This window comes from Equus quagga, chromosome 19 (assembly GCF_021613505.1).
Source record: "Equus quagga isolate Etosha38 chromosome 19, UCLA_HA_Equagga_1.0, whole genome shotgun sequence".
NCBI lineage: Eukaryota > Metazoa > Chordata > Mammalia > Perissodactyla > Equidae > Equus > Equus quagga.
The window spans coordinates 22,927,466-22,949,273 of record NC_060285.1 but is presented as its reverse complement, the minus strand read 5'-3'; the positions used below and the strand labels follow the sequence as shown (position 1 = coordinate 22,949,273).

General features: G+C 41.3%; 1 protein-coding gene across 1 annotated transcript in view; it reads right to left on the bottom strand.

The window, feature by feature from the left end:
• The window catches only part of ANKS1B (ankyrin repeat and sterile alpha motif domain containing 1B), a 1,013,016-nt gene that overhangs the window by 20,331 nt on the left and 970,877 nt on the right, over nt 1–21,808 (bottom strand). Inside the window, exons 23-25 of the mRNA XM_046646005.1 lie at nt 10,197–10,208; nt 9,204–9,290; nt 1,876–2,013 (exon numbers count right to left, since the gene is read on the bottom strand). Of these exons, the coding sequence (XP_046501961.1) occupies nt 1,876–2,013; nt 9,204–9,290; nt 10,197–10,208 (237 nt within the window). The remainder of the gene's footprint in view (nt 1–1,875; nt 2,014–9,203; nt 9,291–10,196; nt 10,209–21,808) is intronic.

The window sequence follows — 21,808 nt, the reverse complement described above, 5'->3', positions numbered from 1 at the left end:
AAGGAAAGCTTGGAATTGATCCTGAAAAGTATCAGAATATTAATGTTGATATCAGTGAAAACACTGCAGAGCAGCAATGTACCCATACACGGCCTGCAGGGCCAATGTTTTCTTTCTATTGTTTCTGTTTTATATATTGCTTCTATTTTTTAAGCTCCTTTACAAGGGCAGTCGGAAAACTCTAGGCCATAAACACGCTTGTGGCAAATCTATATGTCTTTTAGCAGGAAAAGGGCCAGGTGTCAATCATGACATTGGCAGAGAGAAGAGGTGGGATGGAACTAACATTGAACACCTATCATTTATGAGTGCTCCACGTATATGTTCTTTCATTCCACTCCTGATGAAAACCTGTGAGGCACAAATCCTTGTACCTGTTTTATAGACAAAGGAAATCAGGACTCAGAAAAGTCTGCAACTTGTCTAAGATCAGGGAGTAGGTAGCTGAGTCGGGATGCGAACTCTGAGCTGCCTGTTTTCTCTACGACACCAATCCAACTCCCACAGAAAGAGGTGTTTCATGAAAACCAAAATATACACAAACAGAATGGAATTTTACTGTTTAAAGAAACAATTGTATTTCACAAGAACAGCAAGTTATGTTTAAGGCACCAGAACCTAACGCTGCGTGTGCTTGGAAACCCTGAGTGAAATGACTTTAATCCACACCGTTGATCCCCTGCAAACCAGAGATATTTAGAGAAGCCTTTGAGGGCTCTGCTTTACAGTCCTTACTGTTTCCACTTTTATATTATTCTCCTCATGCCTCCCAAAACGGAAGGAATTCTTTGAAGGCACATGAACATTCTTACCTGTTTCCAGTCTTCAGAAACTGAAAGGGAGGAGCCACTGCAGCATGACACAAACGCTCCAGGCACGTGCCCCACTAACATACCTCAGGATGGTGTAAATTTTGGATTACAGTGGGTCTGTGGGTGTCTGTCAGAACTGAAAAAGACTGCTTCAAGCAGTCTTACTCATGACACAACTGTGGGCTGGCCTCCCAAGAATATATTACACTGCAATTTCTGTGTAATTCTTTAAACGTGTATTTCAAACGCAAGGAGCAGAGAAGAATTATCAAATTAAAGTGATATTTAAAAATTTTTCTGATTACAAATTATTTCATGGTTACAACCAAATCCGTTATGTCTGTTTCTAATGCAGAATGCCCAATGGACTATATTAGAGATATCCTCAAGCAATTTGTACTATCTTGAGGGTACATACATATCTTAAAGGAACATTTGCTATTTTCTAGAATTGCTTTCATTTTCCAGGTTCATAATATTTGACTTAGTTTTTAGACTTAATGACAAATAGGACTATCATTGGTGTAACACCATAAGGACGTCATCACAAGACTAACTTCTGAACAAGCAAATGGGCCAAACGTTGGTGTTCCCAATTACTATCTGTAGGTGTCCAATTTGACTACTATTCAACACAGAAAACCACAAATATTTATGAGGCAATGAAATTTATTTTTCTTCCAAACAAACCTAGACTATTATGCGCTACTACTTAGAAATGGCTACAGAAAAACCGACAGACATTAGCAAAGGAACAAGAAGTTGGATGACATTTACAGTATTTTGTTACCAGAGAAAGAAAGGAATTTGTCACATTTGAAAAGTGAAGTTAGTAGTTGAGAAATGACAGTTCAGATACTAGGTAGAAGTGGAGTTCTAAACTTAATGGATAGTGAAAATCTAGACAGATTTCAGAAAAGCTGAGTCTGCATTACACCTTACACTAGATACACCTTAATACTTAGTAAATAAGCCAAGTATCTTAATTGCAAGTTGAGCTTTCAGTAAAATCCAGGGACATTTGGGAACATACTTAATCTGTCCAAAGAGGGTAGTTACTCACCACATCAAAGGCAGTAAACACATGACAGTAGTGGTGGTTGGACTTCAAATCTTTTGTGATATAAGCAAATGTTGAGAGGTCTTCTGGGTCCTGGGCAGCACAGGAGATATTACGAATTTCATGCTCAGCAATTATGTTCTAGAAGAAATGACATAAAGAACCATTGTTTTCCTTTGTAAACCAGCATATTTTAGGACCAAGGTAAGTGACCCAGGAAGTAGCTGCTTTCCCACTTTCTAGAATGTTTCAGACCAGCAACATTCAAAGTGATCCAACCCACTATCCATGGGCAAATGTATGCTGGGCCCAGAAGCAATGTTTTCATTTAATTAAAAACAACCTAAAATAGTCATATCCTGGAGTGGTGGTTCTCTCCAGGTGCTGTGCACAGGAGCAGTTTGGGTGGCAGACACTTTTTAAAAAGACAGTAATTACTAAGCATTTTACTGTTTCCATTCCTCATGTACACCTGTAGGCAGGCAGCGCTGCCTCCTGCTAACTCTGGAATGGATCTCGCCTGCCATGGTCCACAGCTGGGAGGAACACTGCCCCAAGGAGGCTGATCCCTCACCATCGTGCTGCCCGCTGTCTGTGCCCTGCCCCAACTCCCCCAGAGAAAAGGCAGACACAGAAGGCAGCAGGCAGGCGGAAGTGCCCTCTTTTGAAGACTCTGTGGAGGCTAAGGTGTAGGGGGAATGAGGGAAATGCCACACTGCAATGTTCAGGCCTTGGATGTCCTGCTTCACACAGAGTCCTGTGGATGACACCACTTCACTAACTAGATCCACCATGTGTATAATTATGAGTGGGCCCTGTGGTTATCATTATCATCTTACAGGTGGGGAAGCTGGTACCCAGAGAGTGTCAGTGCCTTACGCAGGGCAGATGTGGAGCTGAGACTGAAGTCTGGGATGTCTGACTGTACAGCTCAGGTGCTTTCAAATCCACTGCAATGCTCCTCATCCCTACCTCTCTCTCACTGGTTTAACATTAGTGCATTTTTTTCTCTCTAGCATTCTTCATGCCATCTCCCTGTCAGCCCCCTCATCCTAACCTTCCTCTAAGAATAACTGGTGGGAGCTAAGTGAGGAAAGGTTTAAGAACCATTATCCTGAAGCACAAAATAACCAAGGAACTTCATCTTGGCCGCAAACCCTGCTAGAAACTTCTTTTGATACACAGATGTATTTAAAAAGCAAAAAATTTCACATAATCACACAGTCATTTTTTTATCTTATAATATCTCATTTATCTTTTTTGCAGTTGTCATAGATCTAAAACCCTCAGTGTTTTAGTTAGCCTAATTACATTTTAATTGCACAGTCTTAAGTAACCTGTTGGCAATATAATGTTCCGCGTATACCCATCAATGCCTAAAAACACAAAATGTCCTTCCCTGACAGCACCCTCAGCAAGTACTCCATGTCCCTCACTCTACTGAGCTGCGTGGTTGAGAAGCAATTATAGAATTAAAATGCAAAAGAAAATGAAATTTAGACATTCTTCACTGTGGCCCTGTATGTTGACACTACATGCAGCACCGTCAAAAACAACTCAAATTGAAATCAGACGCCCGTAAACAAGTAACATTCTATTGTAAGATGCAGTTTCAAAATAGGTCACGATCCTCTTCTGGCATTCAGATGGCATTTCTTCAAGCAGAAAACTAAACTAGGAATTAGTGAGTCTTAAAATGAATTAAAAAATAAGATCAACATAGTCTTTACAGGTATGATGTTAACAGGTGCTGACAGCCACCACCGTCATTTTAATTGGGGGCTGCTGTTACCTCAGGAAGTACGTGTGGATTTGGTCTCACCTGTCCAGGATCCACTGTTACTGGAAATAGAACATTGGCTCCAACTTTTAACTAAATTGACATTTTGTTTTCTTGAGATCCTTTACTAGCAGAAGGTAGATCAACTTCTTGGGAAAGTGTTACAGTGAAAAGTGCCCTGTGACTTTTATTGCACTGAATTCCCTGAATCTTGCCAGTTCACAAGATGCCACACTCGATGATTTTCAATGGTGTGTGACAGCATTGTGGGCCTGGGAAAAACTGGAAAGTAGGTAACATGTATCTTTGGTGATCTCTCTTTATTATGGGCTGCATGCCTGTGTCCTCCTCAAATTCATATCTTGAAATCCTAACCCCCAAAGTGATGATGTGTGGAGGTGGGGTCTTTGGGAGGTGATTAGGTCATGAGGGTGGAGCCATCATGGATGGGATTAGTGCCCTTATGAGAAGAGATGAGAGAGCTGGTTAGCTCTCTCTGCCATGTGAGGATACAGCAAGAAGATGATTGTCTACGAACCAGAGAATGGGTTCTTATCAGATACCAAATCTGCTGGTGACTTCACCTTGGACTTTCTGGCCTCCAGAACTAAGAAGTCAACATTTATTCTTTAAGTAACGCAGTCTGTGGTAATTTATTACAGCTGCCCAAATGGACTAAGACATTTTTCCTCTGTCTTTCTTGACTCTCCCTCCAATTTTCTCTAACCCCCCACTGCTCTATTCCCCAGGAGCCCAGTGCTGTCTTTTAACTGCCCATGAGGCCTGCCCTCCTCCATGGTGCTCCGTATTCCAAAATCAGCCACCTCGCTCATTGTTGAAACTTTTATTCCTCTGTTTCCAAGGTTTAAACTAGAGGGAAGGCAGGATAACAAAAATATTCTATATTCAGTTAAGAATAACTGATGTTTAATCATTCTAACTGGCACTTAAAAAATATGCTCTTATCTGAATTCATATGGATGGTCCGCGGAGGAAGGATTTTTGAACAGCACTTCCCAATATATCTGCTGTACTAGGATGTGGTGAGGACCTGGGATCTTACTATTGAAACACAGCCATCACTCTGCATTGTCCACCTTTGCAGAACAGTGAGGTCAGTTCTCTATGCATATGATGAATCCAAGCCCAAGGATACTACAGCTGCAGACCTAACGGAGATTGGATGGTTGGTTTCCTCCTAGGAGAAGAAGCCAAGGAGGCATACATTCCTTCTGCCTCCTGTCACACATCAATTAGTGGCTCTTTCACAAATTAAAAGCTGACATCATTGTGAGGTACAAGAATGTACTACAGCTTAAAATGGACTCCTCTTACATTGCTCAGCCTCCATATCTAAGCACGGTCTAAGGAGACTTGAGCTTTTAACAGGCTCAAGAGAAGGACTGGGGAGGGGCTCACACTGCCCTTTCTTTGGGATAGAAAGTTTGGTAGCGTAGTACCCCTCAGCAGGGAGAGATTTTTTCCTGTCTGTTGCCCTTCATCATGTTGAGAAATTGCTAAAGAGGTGCCTGGCTGTCAGGTGTAGAATAGAATTGTTTGGTCCAGTCAATTAATACAGAGGTTCTAAGAGCGGTGTGTGATCATGAACTGATGGATCCTAGAAAAAGGCCTCTCTCGCTTCCCTCACTCTGGGCTCTGATGAGTAGGGCATTTCTCCTGAATCTCCTCCTCAGGCCAGGCCTTTTCTGTGTGAGAGAATGCAGTGACCCCCAGAGAGGGACCATAGATAGAGGCAGGAGCCCTGGTCCTGGGCTAACTGGTGGCGCCCTGTTGAGCCCCAGATGCAGATGAGGACAGCACTCATGCTTAGTGGGTTCTTAATTTGACTCGGAGTTTCTTAGGAGAAGCAGGTGCTATAAAAAACAATGGGCACTAGTTTAGGCAAATGTTCCAAAAAATTTTATGCCTAAAAGAATAGCATAAGCCCCGTTTGAAGCTGGCATTCAAAAAAAGAACCAGACAAACAAAGACAAACTCCGGCAATGCATCAGTTCTAATTCAGCTGGATGGGAAGACTGAAGAGGGGCTCAGAGCAGGAAGGCAAAATGCAAGCCACCCTCAGGTGAGCTGGATGTGGGGACTGTGTCACTTTTTGGAAGACCCTGCTGATCTGAAGATGGGTCTGTAACTCAATAGTCGTAGTCCTCTGGCTCAAATGCCATGTTCAAGTGACCTTCGGGTTAGGGGTCTACAGAAAGCTGGCGTGATTTATCTATAACATTGTAGTACTAAATCTATTCCAACTTCCATTTTTAATTCAAGATCATTTTCTCCTTCTTCTTTCTTAAATAGGGATTAGTGGTTCAATTTGTTTCCTAAGTTGCTAGGCGATAAATTTATGAGTTTACAACTAGGCACCTAACCCTTCCCCATGAACTCAGCCAAAGCCATTTATTTATCAGAGTAAAAGGAAAGAAGTGCTTTGCTGGAGGGTTCATCTTTCACATAGTCTAATAGGGCTAACAGGAATGGAAGAGTAATTAACACAAAATTAATTATCCACTGCACTTCAAACTAATTGGTGGAAGGTAGCTGTGGAGTAATAGAAAAAACATTAGGGTAGTGACCGCGAAACTCAAGTTTTAGTCCCACTCCATGACCAACTGGCTGTGTGACTGTGGGGCAGTCACCTAGTGAAGGGCCTGAGGCCTGTCTCTCCCTGTCCAGTGCAGGTTGAATACCCTTCTCTGTCTCACCAGGGCAGAGCTAAAGAGACACGATGGTGAGGAGTGGACTGTTTAAGAATAAAGAACAATGAAAACATCAAACATGAATATTAAGGTGTGACTTTTGGTTGTGCCTTATTACAGGCTGAGTGGCCATTAGTACCTCAAGTCGTGGTCTTCAAAAATGTCTACACTTCACAAGTCCTTCACTGCAAATCAAAGTAGCGCACCAAGACAACATTTCCCAGGGGAGAATCTCAGGTACACACTGAAAGCAGGCTCCGGAGTTTATCAGTGTGCTCCCTTCCTGCTGTGGCATTAATTAGAGGTTGGACTTTGCTACAGAACAAAGTGTCACACAGATGCCACCACAGACGCTGCTAGAATCTAGGTGTATGAGCGCAGTTCCTTTCACGCCACAACTTGTGGATGATCCTTCAGTGATGGATCCTCCACATCTTCTGGAACCAGTCCTTCAGCCCCGGCTGGGGGAAGGGTTTCTCAGCCTACTACAAAGTCCACCAGTGTAGCTTTACACTACTCCTTTTTTCTGCCTTTCTACTACAATCTCTCTGCTTTGGCTTCTCACATACCAACTACTAAACTATGGTCCTGAGTCACCCACTCTCTCCCTATCCACTGTTAGATTGGGGTAGATCAGCTACCTTGCAGGACAGTAGGATGGGGTCCTGGTAGAACTGTCAATGTTGAAGTCAATGTCCCCAAATTCCTAAAAAAGCCAGGCCCATGTTGTCATATAGTCATAGAGAGGTTGGCTCCACCTGCCACCAACATATGCATTTTGCCTTTGCTCTAGATTTTGAAAATATGCTGGGGGCCACATCACAAGGACTTGAAAGATATGCTGGTCTTCTTTATTTAGTGTCTTTATTCACACAATTATCTTTTGCATATCTTTCAGTGCTTATACTTCCAAAGAGCAGTCATCAGTGAGCAGAGATCTATGGATAACTCATCCAGTTATTGGCGATTGAACCAGAAATGTCTCAAGGTATAGGAGATCAAGTTCTATGACCCTTGATGTGTCCATAAGCAAAATGCAACAAAACCGACAGAGCTCTCATTCCTCTGATCATAGAGAGCGGGTTAGAGGGGCTGCTCATAATACAGAAGCATCCAGTCATACTACTAGCTCCATGGAATGACAGCCTTAAGACTCTGGGAACCACTCAGGGCAAATATCACTTGTTTAGAAATTCTCAGACTCCAAGCCTGCTAAGGTTGCTAATCTAAGAGAGTGTCAAACTCACATAGTGAAAATTTATTGCTATTCATGGTTGTCAAATGCAAATGGGGTAGAAACAGTTGCTCTAGGTTAGGGAAAAATATCCAAATGCCAAAGCCCTTCCTGAAATTGAGATTCAGCAATAGCAATGGTATCTTCGATGAGAGTTCCATAAACTTTAGGAACTTTTTAAATGAACTGACTGTAATTTAAGGAGAAAGAAAGTTTGTGCACCAGTAACTAAAGTTGCTTCCAAAAAATAAAAAAGCAAATCAAGTGAGATTTTTCTGATTAGAGTCTCCACAATTGTAATCTGACAACAATAACTGTCAACAACATATTGCAGAGTTGAAACTATCATTCTACGTAAGGCTTCTGATTCTGAGTATGTTTTGGATATCATCAGCCAGCATGATCATCAGAACTGTTTCTAAAAGTGGTAGGTTGCTTTCCTAAGTAGATCTGGGGAGCTTGGGCTTATCTGACTGCTGGTGGAGCAATCTTCTTTGTCACAGAAAACAAATCGGGAAAACTTCAAATTGGTTGATTCAGACGCTCAGGTTTATTATAGACATCCAAGGGTCATTGCCCATGGGACTTTTCCCTGGAATCTAAATTCAGCCCTAAGTTACCACTGTTTAAGTTCACCTGTTTCATGACTTCTGTTGCCTTTTCCAAAATGGAGTGGGTCCAGGTGGGAGGACGGGGGAGGCAGTCCAGAAAACAAATGGTATTCACCAAGGGGGATCACCTCTTCTTCCCTCTTTCTACACTTTATCAGTTGGAGGGATGTACGAATAAAACACATGGACATTTTGGGGTTTTGTGAGGAGGAACCAGTGGGGTTTGGGTTTATGGAGAGCGAAAGTGTTCAGTCTAGCACTGGCATTCTGTCATCTTCACCAAGGAAGGGACTCTAAATGCTTTTTAAGTAAAATGCAACTTAGTTGTCCACACTCAACCTTGAAACTCACAAACTATTCCCACTATGAGAACAAAGTAACAGCATGGCCTGAGATGCTTTTCTGACTGTGCTCTTAAGAAAACAATATAGTTGAAACCCTCTCTTCCACCTCAATAGTTGAGAATTAAATGCAATTATAAAATATAAAACTCAGAGACTGTGCTCCTTGTGTCAGGTATTCATTACATACATCAAAAGAGAGCACATATACATCTCCAGAGAAACGGAAAGACACATGTTCCAGCCTTTCACCTCGCAACTTTCCTCTGACGGAAGAATGATGACATTGCTGCATTTTCAGTCCATGCATGATACTTTTTTCTGTTTTAATGTTCTCTAGACCCAAAGGGACATGCCAGATAATAAGTGGCCACAGTCTATTAGAGAAGTCACCATGGAAAAATGAAAGAAAAATATGGGTAGGAATGCTAGATCAAGACCCCCAAATGAAATGTGCCCTTCTATATATATGTATGAGTGTGTGTGTGTGTGTGTGTGTGTGTGTGTATCTACAGTTGTGTTTAGGGAGCCTGAAGATGGGGAGTGGGGAGTGATTAAAGTGGGGGATGTTGGGTATGACAAGAAGCAAAGGATTTTAGATTATGTACTCAGGACTGTATCTGGTGTCAAACCAAAGAGAGGTATGGTACCCACCTTATTTGTTGCATCAATAAATTTGACTCCTTTATAAGAGACGGAAAGGATAATAGTAGGGACCTTCTTCATTTGCTCTGTAGACTTCTGGAATTAAAATTAGAAAGCTGTTAGAACTGTTGGTGTTGCAAGGCAACTGAAGCACATAATTTTTCCCCTTGAAAGATAAAAATGAGCTCAAGTTAAAAACAACACACACACGCACATCAAACACACACCAAACACACCCTAATTTAAATGTATGTCTCTCTTCTCTTGGGCTTAGCTGTGGTTCAGGCTTATAAAGTGTCTGTCTTGCACTTGAGGATCTAAAAAGAGCTTGTTCTGCTGCTTCATGTGGGAGAAGGAATACTCCTTTTCCCTGACACCAAAGGGAGAAACGAACAGCTCTGTCTCCCACTGCAATTTCAAGCGATTATTCTTTTGACTAGAGTTAAATCATGTTAGATTTAACTCCAAGGGCAAGTTTAGCACTAACAAAATATATACCACCACCCTCCCTTTTTTCCTAGTCACTCTCTTTCTTTAAGGCAAAAGGTATGTCTGAATAAGTACTTAAAATACGGATTTAAAATACATCATTGTGAGTTTTTCTTGAACCTGGCCAAATCCGTAAAAGCTGATAGCCTATTTACAGCAGAATCGCTTGTGACCACATAGCATATAATATCACTGTATAACAATTAAGCCCTCTGGAAGCAGGCTATATTTTGAGCCATAGCAAAAGTGGACAGTCCAGGTAACCTACTTTATCATTTAGACCCATTGTATTCCCTTTGGCTGGGTTCTTATGATAGATGTTCACACTGGCTTAATGGGCTTTGAGCTTGCAGCTTCTATGGTTTTATGCATCTGCAAAAAGTTCCTCTGTAATTTAGTACATGCCTTTTCTGTTTAGTTTTATCATTCATCACAGGTCACCAGCAATCTTTTTACTTCATCTCCTGCTATGGATACTTCTAATAATCACATTAAACATCAAGACAAACCTACCTGACAGTTAGCCTGATGGATTTTCCAGATAAGACAAGTGGGAACATAATAGGAGAGAAAATACATAAAAAGGTGAGCGGAAACCATTTCAATAATTCACCAACAGCCTAAATTCATTAAAAAGTAAATGGAGAACAGGCTTTACAAATAGATGGAGATGCAGCGAAACTGTAATTTTAGAAATTGCTGCTGGCTTTTACAGACCCCATCTCTCCTTTTCTTTTTCTGTTTTCTCATCATTCTGTTTACCGCATGGCATAGTCTTACGACCAACATGCGAGAACTTTGCATTTTGAGTGTTCTACAACCAGCTGTCTTACGTATATTAAGGGAATCAAGAGAAAATTATATTAACTTTCTTGATTTCTTCATTTATATTAACCAATTTTCCATTTTTAAATTCTGAAATGTGACCAGCATTAAAGAAGGCTTTTACTTGGATTGTGTGAATGAAACCCATTTAACTCAATAATGGTAATTAAATTGCATCTTTCACTTGAGCCATGGAAAAAAAGCCACTTTTGGGACATCTTTTTGATAGCTACTATCCCTGGTTCAAAGATAAAGAAAATGGATTACTAAGGTAATACTATTTAATATTTATGAAATGTTTCATACAATACAGAAAAAACAGCTCTCTTGAAGTACTTTTTAACTAGTTTTAAAATTACCCAGACTTGCCAGTTTTCTTTTGTGATTGCCAAAAAGAGATGCTATAAAATTGGAATGTAAGGTTAGATACTTTTATCTTTTTAATGCTTTATCCCACCAACTCTGGAAAATGTGGAAGATAACTCCGAGGCAATGCTAGAAGAAACAAGATGCAGGGTGCTGATTTTAGGACAAAGCAGTGGGCTGAATTCCGTAGAGACACTGGGCTGTGGCAGGCACAGGCGGTGGCTTGGTGGACGGAATGTGTGTGTGTGAAGAATTCTTGGCAAAGAGTAACAATGGATTTCAACAAATCACCTCATTCATCTCTTGCCATGAATACGTTCTCCTGAACAGACCTATCTGTAACATGAAACAATATAGAGCTAAAATAAGATTAAAATATCAACATTTTATTTACTATTAGGAAAAACTCAAAAAAGAAAAAAGAAAAACCCATTTGTCATTCATTCAGCAACTGAGTGGTTATATTAGGCAGCCTCCTGTGCTGGAAAAACTCCAAGTCTACTGCAGAGGATGTCAAACAGACCTCAAACTGCGTGCAAACTCCAGTCTGCTGAAAGTGGCTGTCCCAAGTGCTGTGTTGACAAGGGTTCTGAGCCTGTCTGAGCTGAGTGGGAAAGGAGATTGGGAACGATGTCTGCCATGAGAGAGGGAGAGGAAGAGGCAGCGCCTGAGCTACACAGCACCATCCCTGGCCCGGTCTGATACAAAAAGCAGCTACAACACAAATGCTGATAGATGTGACAGAGGTATGAATAGACGGCCTCCAGAGCACTGAGCAGGGAGAGCCTCATTTTGCACAAGTGAGGCAAGTCTTCAATCTTTCATTCAACAGACACCGATTCACTGCCAGGAGTGACTGAACTGGCTCTTAAAGGATGAACAGGAATTTTCCAGGTGGCAAAAGAGGACAAAAGAGGCTGTTTTAGCAGCGGAATCAACATACACACACACATACACATGCCTGGAAATGAGAATAATGCTGTGGGCTTGGGTAATTGGCGGGAGATGAGGCTAGTACAGTAGGTTTGGAAGAATGTGACTTACTCTGCCAAGCTAGGATCCATCGGAAGCTTTTAAGTAGGGGGTGACACAATCAGATCTGTGACGCAGAAAGATAGTTCTGGTGGTTGGACGGACTGGAACAGCTGGAGGCTGACTGCAGAGGGCAGGAAGCTGTGGTGTAAATTCGAATGAACGACCCTAAGCACCTCAGTTGAAGTAGGGACAATGGAAGAGGGAGCCACAATTCCAATGACCAAGGGGCCATTAACTGCAATAAGGAACACGAGAGGGGAGCATGCTTTTGCATGAAATCCTTTTGAATGTGCTCAGTTTGATAATCAGGTGGAGATGTCCACTAGGAAATTAGAAATAAGAATCAGATCTGGAAATCCATCCACATGGGGGGTGGCTGAGGAGATGGGAGCAGATGAGGTGGCTCAAGGGGTGAACAAAAAGAGGGCTGAGCAGCACACCTCAGGGGAAGGTTAATACTTAAGAGGTGGGGCAGAAAGAAGAGTCAGTGAAGGACCCTGAGACAGAGCAGGAAGGAGCCTGAGAGCCGTTTCACCCAGGTCAAGGAGAAGACTCCTTAGAAGGTGGGAGCAGTGCCCGAGGCCATGAGGACTACAAAGGCATAAAAATCTGCCAAGCACAGTGGCTGGCACACATCAGAGCTGCTACTTTCATTGGGTTTCTCAGGTGAAATCCCTGGCTTTAGCAACTAGAAAAACTTGTTGCTGATTTTCTTAAGAGCAGCTTCAGGAAAATGGTGGCAGCACACAGAGAAAAGAACATAGTGAGCTGTGCAACGAATGTCAGTGAAAGGGAGCAGAGAAGTGGAATAAAAGACAGGTCAGGACACATGCTCTCTGGCTGAAATGAAGGCATCAGTGCTGATTTTTGTCCTGATACGAAGACGCCACATCGTATGCTCAGTCAAGCTGAACAAAGAAGAAAAGATAAAGGATGGGCATTTCTTTTTCTTTCGTGGGTGCCAAGAATCCCTGCTTCCCTACCTGGAGGCAGCACCGGAGTGCCAATGATGCAGGCTCCACACAGGCCTCTAGGAATGGCAGTGCTGGGGGTGGCCACACATTCCAGTCTGGAGCCCAAACTGCACCTCTCTCCTCACTGAGCACCTTGAGGAGAAGATGATGGACGCTGGCAGCCACGGAGTTCAAAGGGACTGTAGGAGGTCTGCAAGGTAATGCTCCTTCTTTAAGGCATTTATACTTTCTACCAGAGATAAGAATCTTACCTCTTTTTTGGGGATTTTCTGATGGGATACTTTAACAAAGCTTTCAAAGAGGTCTTTTCATACATAAATTTAATGAAAGATGAAAATGCACAGAAAGAAGGCAAATATACTGAGTCTTTAGGGGGACGAATCAGGAAGGCAAGAAATCTAATAAGCGCCCACTTTATTCCATGGAGGCTTTACAGATATGGAAATGTGAGCATAGAGCTTCAGTCCATCACAGGCAGCCCAAGTCCCATGCAGCCCATTTTCTCTTCCGTGTTGCGATCACCATCTTCTTCTCCTTCCGGAGCACGAGGGCACCTGGTCTGGACATCCCTGCTCAAGTTACAAAGCACTGGCTCTCAGGAAACATTGGTTCTATGACCTATCCACATGATTTGCTGGGTTTCTGAATAGTCAGTACTCCCATACATGTGTGTTAAAAACTCAATCTGTATTTATCTGTGTAGACAGAATTCTCCTCTTCAGGCCCGTTCCACAGTAAAATGCTCAGAGCAAACCTTATTTTATGGTTCTCTCTTGTTCCTAGTAGTTTTTTTCTAAGCCATGCTCTTTGTGGAATTTCGGAGGTTTCCCCGAGTCCTGAAATTCCTCCCCTTCAGTGCCAGCTTTACAGCAGAGACTAAGTTGTAATGAGGACCTCTGGGTACTTAAGCAGCAAATTAACTTAACCTTTACAGCATCTTGCTCTCCTGCTAAAAGCATTATAGCGCCATTCAACTGTATTTTGTTCACAATTTCCCACATGAAGATTATCATTCTTTCATTATTCCAAGAGAAACAATATTTAGTTATATAGAAATGTTACATTTCTAAAACCTAAAATAAAATGCAGCTTAAACTCAAAGCCAGCCTTATACTTATCACTTACGTTTATACTGCCTGTGAGCATCACACAGAACAGGGATCATAATTTAGTATCTCAAGGTGGACACCGGAAATATTGTTCTTAATAGATAAAGTAATTGAAGACTTTTAGAAATTTTTTTTAAAAAGAGGGATTTTTGGATTCAGCAAGGAAAGTAATAAACATCTTTTTTCTTTTCCTTTTAAATTATAAATTAAGAACTGCTTGGAATCTACAATCAAGTCAGAAATCACCATTGGTGCTTTTATTGTAGCTTTACAGCATGCCCCGGAAAGAAACAGCTTCTCATTTTCTAACGCAGAAGCAACAGTGCGAGAAGATCCCCTCGAGGCTGCAGGGGCTGATCCCAGCGCGCGGCCGGCACAAGCGGGAACAGGAGCAGGGAGGTTTACGGCCGGGAGCATTTCAGTCGTGAGCTGGAATGTTGGTTTTGAGTTTATGTTCGTAATAAGACTCATCTGTGGCCCATAATCAGCACAGAGAGGGAGACGAGTGAGGCAGTCCCTGGCGAGGACGTCACTGACCCTTCATTCTTACAACACCCTGATCGTTTCCAGTGTACTTTAAGCGCAGATGGGGGGAATAGATTTCCAGATGGTCGACTGCCATCCAACTTAAGAGTATATTTTTAACCTACACATGGCTACCCTGAGAATGCTTTCTAGTTAGATCTTTAGTGCCGAGTCATAACTATTAATTTTACCATGTAATATTTCCCTTAGTTGGTTTCAAAGCTTAATTATAATATTCAGTTTCAGCAAGTAAACTAAAATAGGATCAAACAACTACATTTGGTAGCCCTAAGTGACTTTCAAATCATTAAAAAAATACACAAAACAAGGACTGTTGTGGTGATTTTGTATGCAGCGAAACTAACTACGCTGTGGGGATTATAAGAAATAAAAAGCAGACCACAAACCAGCCATTTGAAACGAACTCTTTCCCTTTGGAACTCAGTTTAAATGTCACTTTCTGGGGAAAACGTAGTCTGGTCCTCAGCCTGAGGGGATGCTTTCCTCCTGGGCTCCCCCCGCCCGCCCTGTGAGCCTCTGCCCCTTTTTTTGGCCTCCACTGGCCTGCTCTGGAGGGTCTGTTTCCCTCACTATACGGGGAGTTCCTTGAGGACGGCCCATAGCTTTCTCGATTTGCCTCCCCCATAATGACTAGCACACGGTCTTAGGTTGAGCCCTATGAATCTGCCATTTTTATGGGTCAAAAATGGCTAAATTTATCATCAATTTCATAGGGTTCAATATAACAACAGCTGAAATCTATGATTGTTAAATGAACGAGCAAATGAACTAAAGTAAGGTAACAAGCACAAAGCTAGCTTTATAAAGAACCACAGGGCCAGACTCTCAGCACACACAGAGCTCAGCAAACTTTTCAGAGCCCTGGTGCCCAGAGCTAGGCATGGAGGCCTTGAAGAACTCGGAGGAGAACCACAGATGTGACTAGAAATACACCGAGATTCCTGCGGGATGACAAAAGCTTCACAGATCTTGTGATTTTTCAGCCTTAAGGAGAGACGGGTTAGGTCTTCATTTTTGCAACAGGAAACTTGCAAGCACTGAGATGAGAGGGAAAGACTTGGTGGGGGGGGGAGGGGCGGTGCAGAATGATTACTAGGGGCAGCTGGGAAGTTTCTCCCTCTGGATATCTTTAAAAATAGTTTGGACTCTCATCTGTCACTAATGACTTAGGGGTAAGTCTCATTCGGCTGGGCAATGAGGCTAAATGACCTCTCGAGGGCTTTTCTGGTCATAAGAACTCTGACACAAAGGCTGGGGGAATACAGAGCATAACTAAGACCACATGACAAGCACAGAGAGTGGGCAAGTGGCCATTCAAACTACTCCTCTGGCATAAGACATGGCTACTGTACTGTCAGTACACCTCACACAGCCTGGCCGAATCTGGCACAGCGCAAACGATGCCCTCTACCTCCATTCCTCTAGCCCCGGCTGGTTTCTAGGCACTGTGGCAGACTGATTCTACCAGGGCAGCCTGTCTACACAGCAGCCCTACTGGAATGCCCAGTGGACTAAGGCAGTGGGGCTCAAACTTAATGGACTGTTGGGGCCCACTCCTAGAGTTTCTGATTCAGTAAGTGCTAGAGACTGAATATTTGTGTCCCCTCCAAATTCATACGTGGAAGCCTAATGCCCAAGGTAATGGTGTTAAGAGGTGGGGCTTTTGAGAAGTGCTGAGGTCCTGAGGGTGGAGCCTTCATGACTGGCATTAATGAGCTTATAAAAGAGGCCTAAGAGGGCTCCCTTGCCCTTTCCGCCGTATGAGGACACAGTGAAGAGACGGCCATCTATGAACCAGGAAGAGGACCCTCATCAGACACTGAATCTGCCAGTGCCTTGACCTTGGACTTCCCAGCCTCCAGAACTGTGAGAAATAAATTTCTCCCAGTATATGGTATTTTTTTACAGCAGCCCGAATAGATTAACACAGCAAGTCTGAGGTAGGGCCTGAGATTTTGCATTTCTAACCATTTTCCAGATGTTGCTGATGCTGCCAGTTTTGGGGCCACACTTGGAGAACTCCTGCTCTAAAAATGCAGTTGATCAGTTTGATTGAAAGTCACTGTCAGAAGTGTTCCCGGCTGCTGTGCATGTAAACTCAGCTGCACTGCATCCGACGTTAATTCAGGGAGAAGTTAATCTATCAAAACACACCATTCTCACTTGACAAGTGATTTCCAAAAATCCTGAGTTAGCACTCAGCTGTGGCTCCGGGTCTTGAGAGCAATTAACAAGAATTATGTCATTCTTCCAAGGTTTCTTGGGGACTGTGAAAGTATAAAACATTCTTCACATAGAATAAAGAGTTCAGGTCATAAAGACAGATTCTAGAGTTACGTCTAGAATAGATGTTGATCAGAGAGAGCTGATAAGCCCGGGGTCACGCTGAAGATGTACGGGTTCTCATAAACGTTCCTCAGTTCTGCCTCAACTAGGAGCACATCCAAGGTATTAAGTATATGCCCCTGAGAGATGTGACAAGTAAACATCAACACACTTTCGTGTATGCCTCTGGGAGTGTAAACTGGAACAAGTTATACTCTTTGACCCTGCCATCCTATACTTATAATTTGAAACAATTAGAAAGGATCTAATGACCAAAAAGGGGAACTAGTTAAATAAGTTTGGTTCAGTTATGGATTGGAGTATTGTTTAAGCACCACAAATAATATTGGGGATGAATATTTATTGGAATGAAAATATTTCAAAATATATTGTGTTTAAAAATAGATTATAAAACAGTAGGTGCAGAATATTTCCATTTTTTGTAGAAAAGTGATGCCTATGAATGCATAAATAATCAGTCTGGAGGGTTACATGTGAACAAGGTGTTAACAGAGAGGTGTTTTCCTTCCCTGGGTGGTAAAATTACAGTTGTTTTTATTTCTCCTTTTTATATCTCTATTTTAAAATTGGGTAACAATGGACGTGTACTGCTTTTATAATCAGAAAATGTAAAGTTTTTTAAAATTTATGATTTTTTTAGTTCAAAAAGCCAATTGTAAATGCGTGAAAAAACACACTAACTTTTTCAATGCATCACTTGTAAATAACTTCAGAGTGTGTGTGTGTGTGTGTGCATGCGTGTGTGCTTGTCTTGAATTTATGAAGGTACCCGTGATAAGCTCCTTCCTCCAGGAGGTGCTGTGGTGCAGTGAATAAGCGCACAGGAGGGTATGTTTGGATTCTGATCTTAGCTCCACCCCTTTCTTAGTTGTGTGGTTAGGTGTTTAACCTCTCTATATCTTAGTTACTTCATCTGTAAAACAAGTATGTTAATATAGCATTTACTTTGCAGGGCTGTTGTGAGGATTACATAATTCAGCGCCAAGCATGTAGCGAACATCAATAGATTGTGGCTATTACTGTTATTCTGAGGTGGATGCTTTCACTTAGCTCTCCAAAGCATGGCACCTCACTGGCAAAAGAGAGCAGAAGTCAAGTCAAAATCTGTGGGCATAACTGGATCATCTCTGGGCTCCATGCCAGGATGGCAGTGAAACGGTGGTTGCAACAATGAACACTGAGCAGAGCACTATAACTGGACCAGGGACAACGGACTCGAAACGTTTTGAAAGAGCTTAAGAGAAGTGGGAATTAAAGGCAGAAGAGGCTCATGACATCCTTCAGAGATGTGAAATAGTGAGGGTGTTATATGGGAGAAAAGCCAGTAACGAGCAATAAAAACGAAAATAAAAAATAAAGAGAACTGCAGTACAAAGATGACATGGAATAAGATGGTTGGGACTGTTCAGTCTTCTGTTGGGTAGACCCCTAGGGAAACAGTCACAAGGCAAAAAGTACACATGACCAAAAGCTTAGCAATAAGGAGTTAGACATGTGGCTGTTTCTTTGCGTGTACTGCTATTTTAATACCTGCCCCCCGGACCCCCGACACACACATTTACGGGCTTAGCCCTGTATTTACCTGGCTTGTGCAGTACTTGGGAGACAGTGAAAGATAAAATATTTGATTCTGCTCTGAAATTTGGGCAACAGAGACTCTTAAAAAACAGTTGTTTGTAAGTTTTTTCCCAGCCTGGTTCCTAAGAAGTAGTCCCTGAAATTATTTCTGCAAATGACAAATCCTCACAGAGGGTATTTGTATAAGGACAGAAGAACTAAACATGACTGTAGTGTGAGTCTCTTCTAAGGAAAGAGGAAAGAGGCTTTTAATTTAACATTTCTATCTAATTCTAAAATCTAACTTTTTTCAAGCTTTCCAATATCCGTTGTCTACCATTAATTTGGTTCCTTTCAAGCATAGAAAAAAGACAGTCCTCACACTTCAACCAAGACACAATTATCTGGAAATGTATATATTTGAAAATTCAACTTTAGAATTGCTTCCAGTTTGAAAGTTTAAAAATCATACAAGTTAAGAGGAATAGACTCAACAGGAAGTCTCAACTATGGTGAAACTACCTAAGACCTTTGGGCAATAAAGGTTCCAAAACCTAAATACACTGGAAGATTGACTTATTCTTGACTTAAAAATAATTTTAAAATATTTTTAAAAAATACCAGGAAGGTAGATTTCTACCTTATTGTAGTTGAAAACAGATATTTCTTTTTCTTTTTTTAAAATTATTTATTATTATTATTTTTTTAAATAATCTTTTTTTTCTTTAAGATTTTATTTTTTTCCTTTTTCTCCCCAAAGCCCCCCGGTACATAGTAGTATATTCTTCGTTGTGGGTCCTTCTAGTTGTGGGATGTGGGACACTGCCTCAGCGTGGTTTGATGAGCAGCGCCATGTCCGTGCCCAGGATTCGAACTGATGAAACACTGGGCCACGTGCAGTGGAGTGTGCGAACTTAATCACTTGGCCACGGGGCCAGCCCCTCTTTTTCTTTTTTTAAGAGAAATTTCCTTGAGCACAAACACTTGTGAACAATACTGACAATTGTGGTATTAGAGAAAATCAGATTTCAGAGAGTATTAATTGAACATCATGGCTTATCCCTTACAGTAGCAGTTTTCTAAAGGTATATTTAATTAGGGAAGTGATAGAGAGTACTGTATATTAGTGATAATTATACCCTGGGGCAAAATTCAGGGCTGGGGGCTGAGGTATCCGTAAGGGAGGCAAAATGGAAGAGGAGAACCTTATCTGGCCAGAGCAAATCCCTCACTTCACCAAACATTGTACATCTTAGATCTTTGACTGCTCCTACCAAAGAGAACACTGAGAGGCCAAAACAACCTGTTTATTGCTTTGTAAAGTCCAGTCCCGTGGACATATTATTTAAAAGAGGCAATTCTCAATCAATCTAGGAACAAATTACCTCCCCAAAATACAAAACCGCAAAATTACACATACCATCTTGTCTATCGTTTCCCTTCATTTTCTCTCCCTTTTGGCGATGGCCTTTAAAAACTGGAACTAAAAGTGTAAGATTCCTAAGTTTGTGAATACTCTCTTACATGTTGTATACATAGAAAACCAGGGTAATGACTGCGACATTGGCATTATAGTTGGGGGAAAACAAATGAAATAACCCAAAGCAGATCTGTCCACACATTTACTTGTTTTTCACACATTTGCAGGAAGAGGTCAACGTGTTTTTAGATTTTGCTGAACTTGACCTTTAACAGCCATTACTACTGAACCATCACAACCACCTTATAAGGTAGCTACTATACAGCAGGCTCTGGGTACCATATGCATGGCTCCTGCCTTCTAAGGGCGCCAGGCATGAATAACTAGATGTTGATACAACATGATGTGAGGTGTGACAGAGGGGAGGTGTTGTGTTCTATGCAGAACACATTGGGCGGCATCATTTTCAGATCCCAGAGCAATACTTCCCCTCAGGAATTCTTTGAGAAATGAAGACTGTCTCCAAGCAGATTTAACTGGAAAACCCAACCAGTAACATACAAGACAGCAGTAAATGAAGATATTCAGATTAAATGGATATCTTTCACAACTTCTCACACATTACTAATATGTGTTAGATTTTAATTTTAAATAGAAATATCTGTAAAGCTGTCACGGTAAAGGAAATAAGCAGCCGAGTGTACTACTAAGGAGCAAAATAATTCACAGAAACCATTCTTCCTAAAAGTGTGTTCAATATCAAGGCATAGCTAATCTCTTAGGCTTTTATTAAAGAAAACTCTAAAAGATAAGGCAAAAATTACAAGTTTCATTAAAAAATGATCAGGGTTTAATCCAAGTTCCTATTGATCCTTCCTCAGTAAATATAATTCAGAAGATAATTTTAATAGGGACATTATTTAGCATTTGGATCCAGGAAAAAAATCTTAAGACAAAAACTTGCATACAAGTGTTTATAGCAGCTCTATTCATAATTTTAATAGGGACATTATTTAGCATTTGGATCCAGGAAAAAAATCTTAAGACAAAAACTTGCATACAAGTGTTTATAGCAGCTCTATTCATAATTGCCAAAACTTGGAAGCAACCAAGATGGCCTTCAGTAAGTGAATGGATAAACAAACTGTGGTTTAAGAGAAATTTCCTTGAGCACAAACACTTGTGAACAATACTGACAATTGTGGTATATTCAGTGATATGGAATATTCAGTGATAAAAAGAAGTGAGCTATTAAGCCACGAAAGACATGGAGAAACCTTAAATGCATATTGCTAAGTGAAAGAAGCCAGTCTGAAAAGGGTACGTACTGTATGATTCCAATTATATGACATTCTGGAAAGGGAAAACTATAGAGACAGTTAAAAGGTGAGTGGTTGCCAGGGGTGAGGGGGTGTGGGGAGGGGGAGATGAATCAGTGGAGCACAGGGGATTTGTAGGGCATGAAACTATTCTGTATGATACCGTAATGGTGGATACATGATATTACGCATTAGCTAAAACCTCAAACACTGTATACAAAGAATGAACTCTAATGTAAACCACAGACTTTAGCTAATAATAATATATCAATATTAGTTCATAATTGTGACAAATGTACCACACTAATGCAAGATGTTAATAATAAAAGAAAGTGTGAGGGTGGTGGTGGTGGAGGGAGTATGTTTGTGTGTGTGCGTATGTGTATATATACATATTGTTATATATATATGAACTTTCTGTGCTTTACGCTCAATCTTTCTGTTACTCTAAAACCTACTGTAAAATATAAAGTCTATTAAAAAAAATCTTAAGACAGTTTGAAGAGGAAAAAGACTGGTTAACCTGAACAAAGAGAGAGGTGAATCCATATTGTAGAATGGTGTGAATTACTACCATGTCACACATTAGTTTATTATGGCATATTTTTAATTGAAATAATATGTGTAT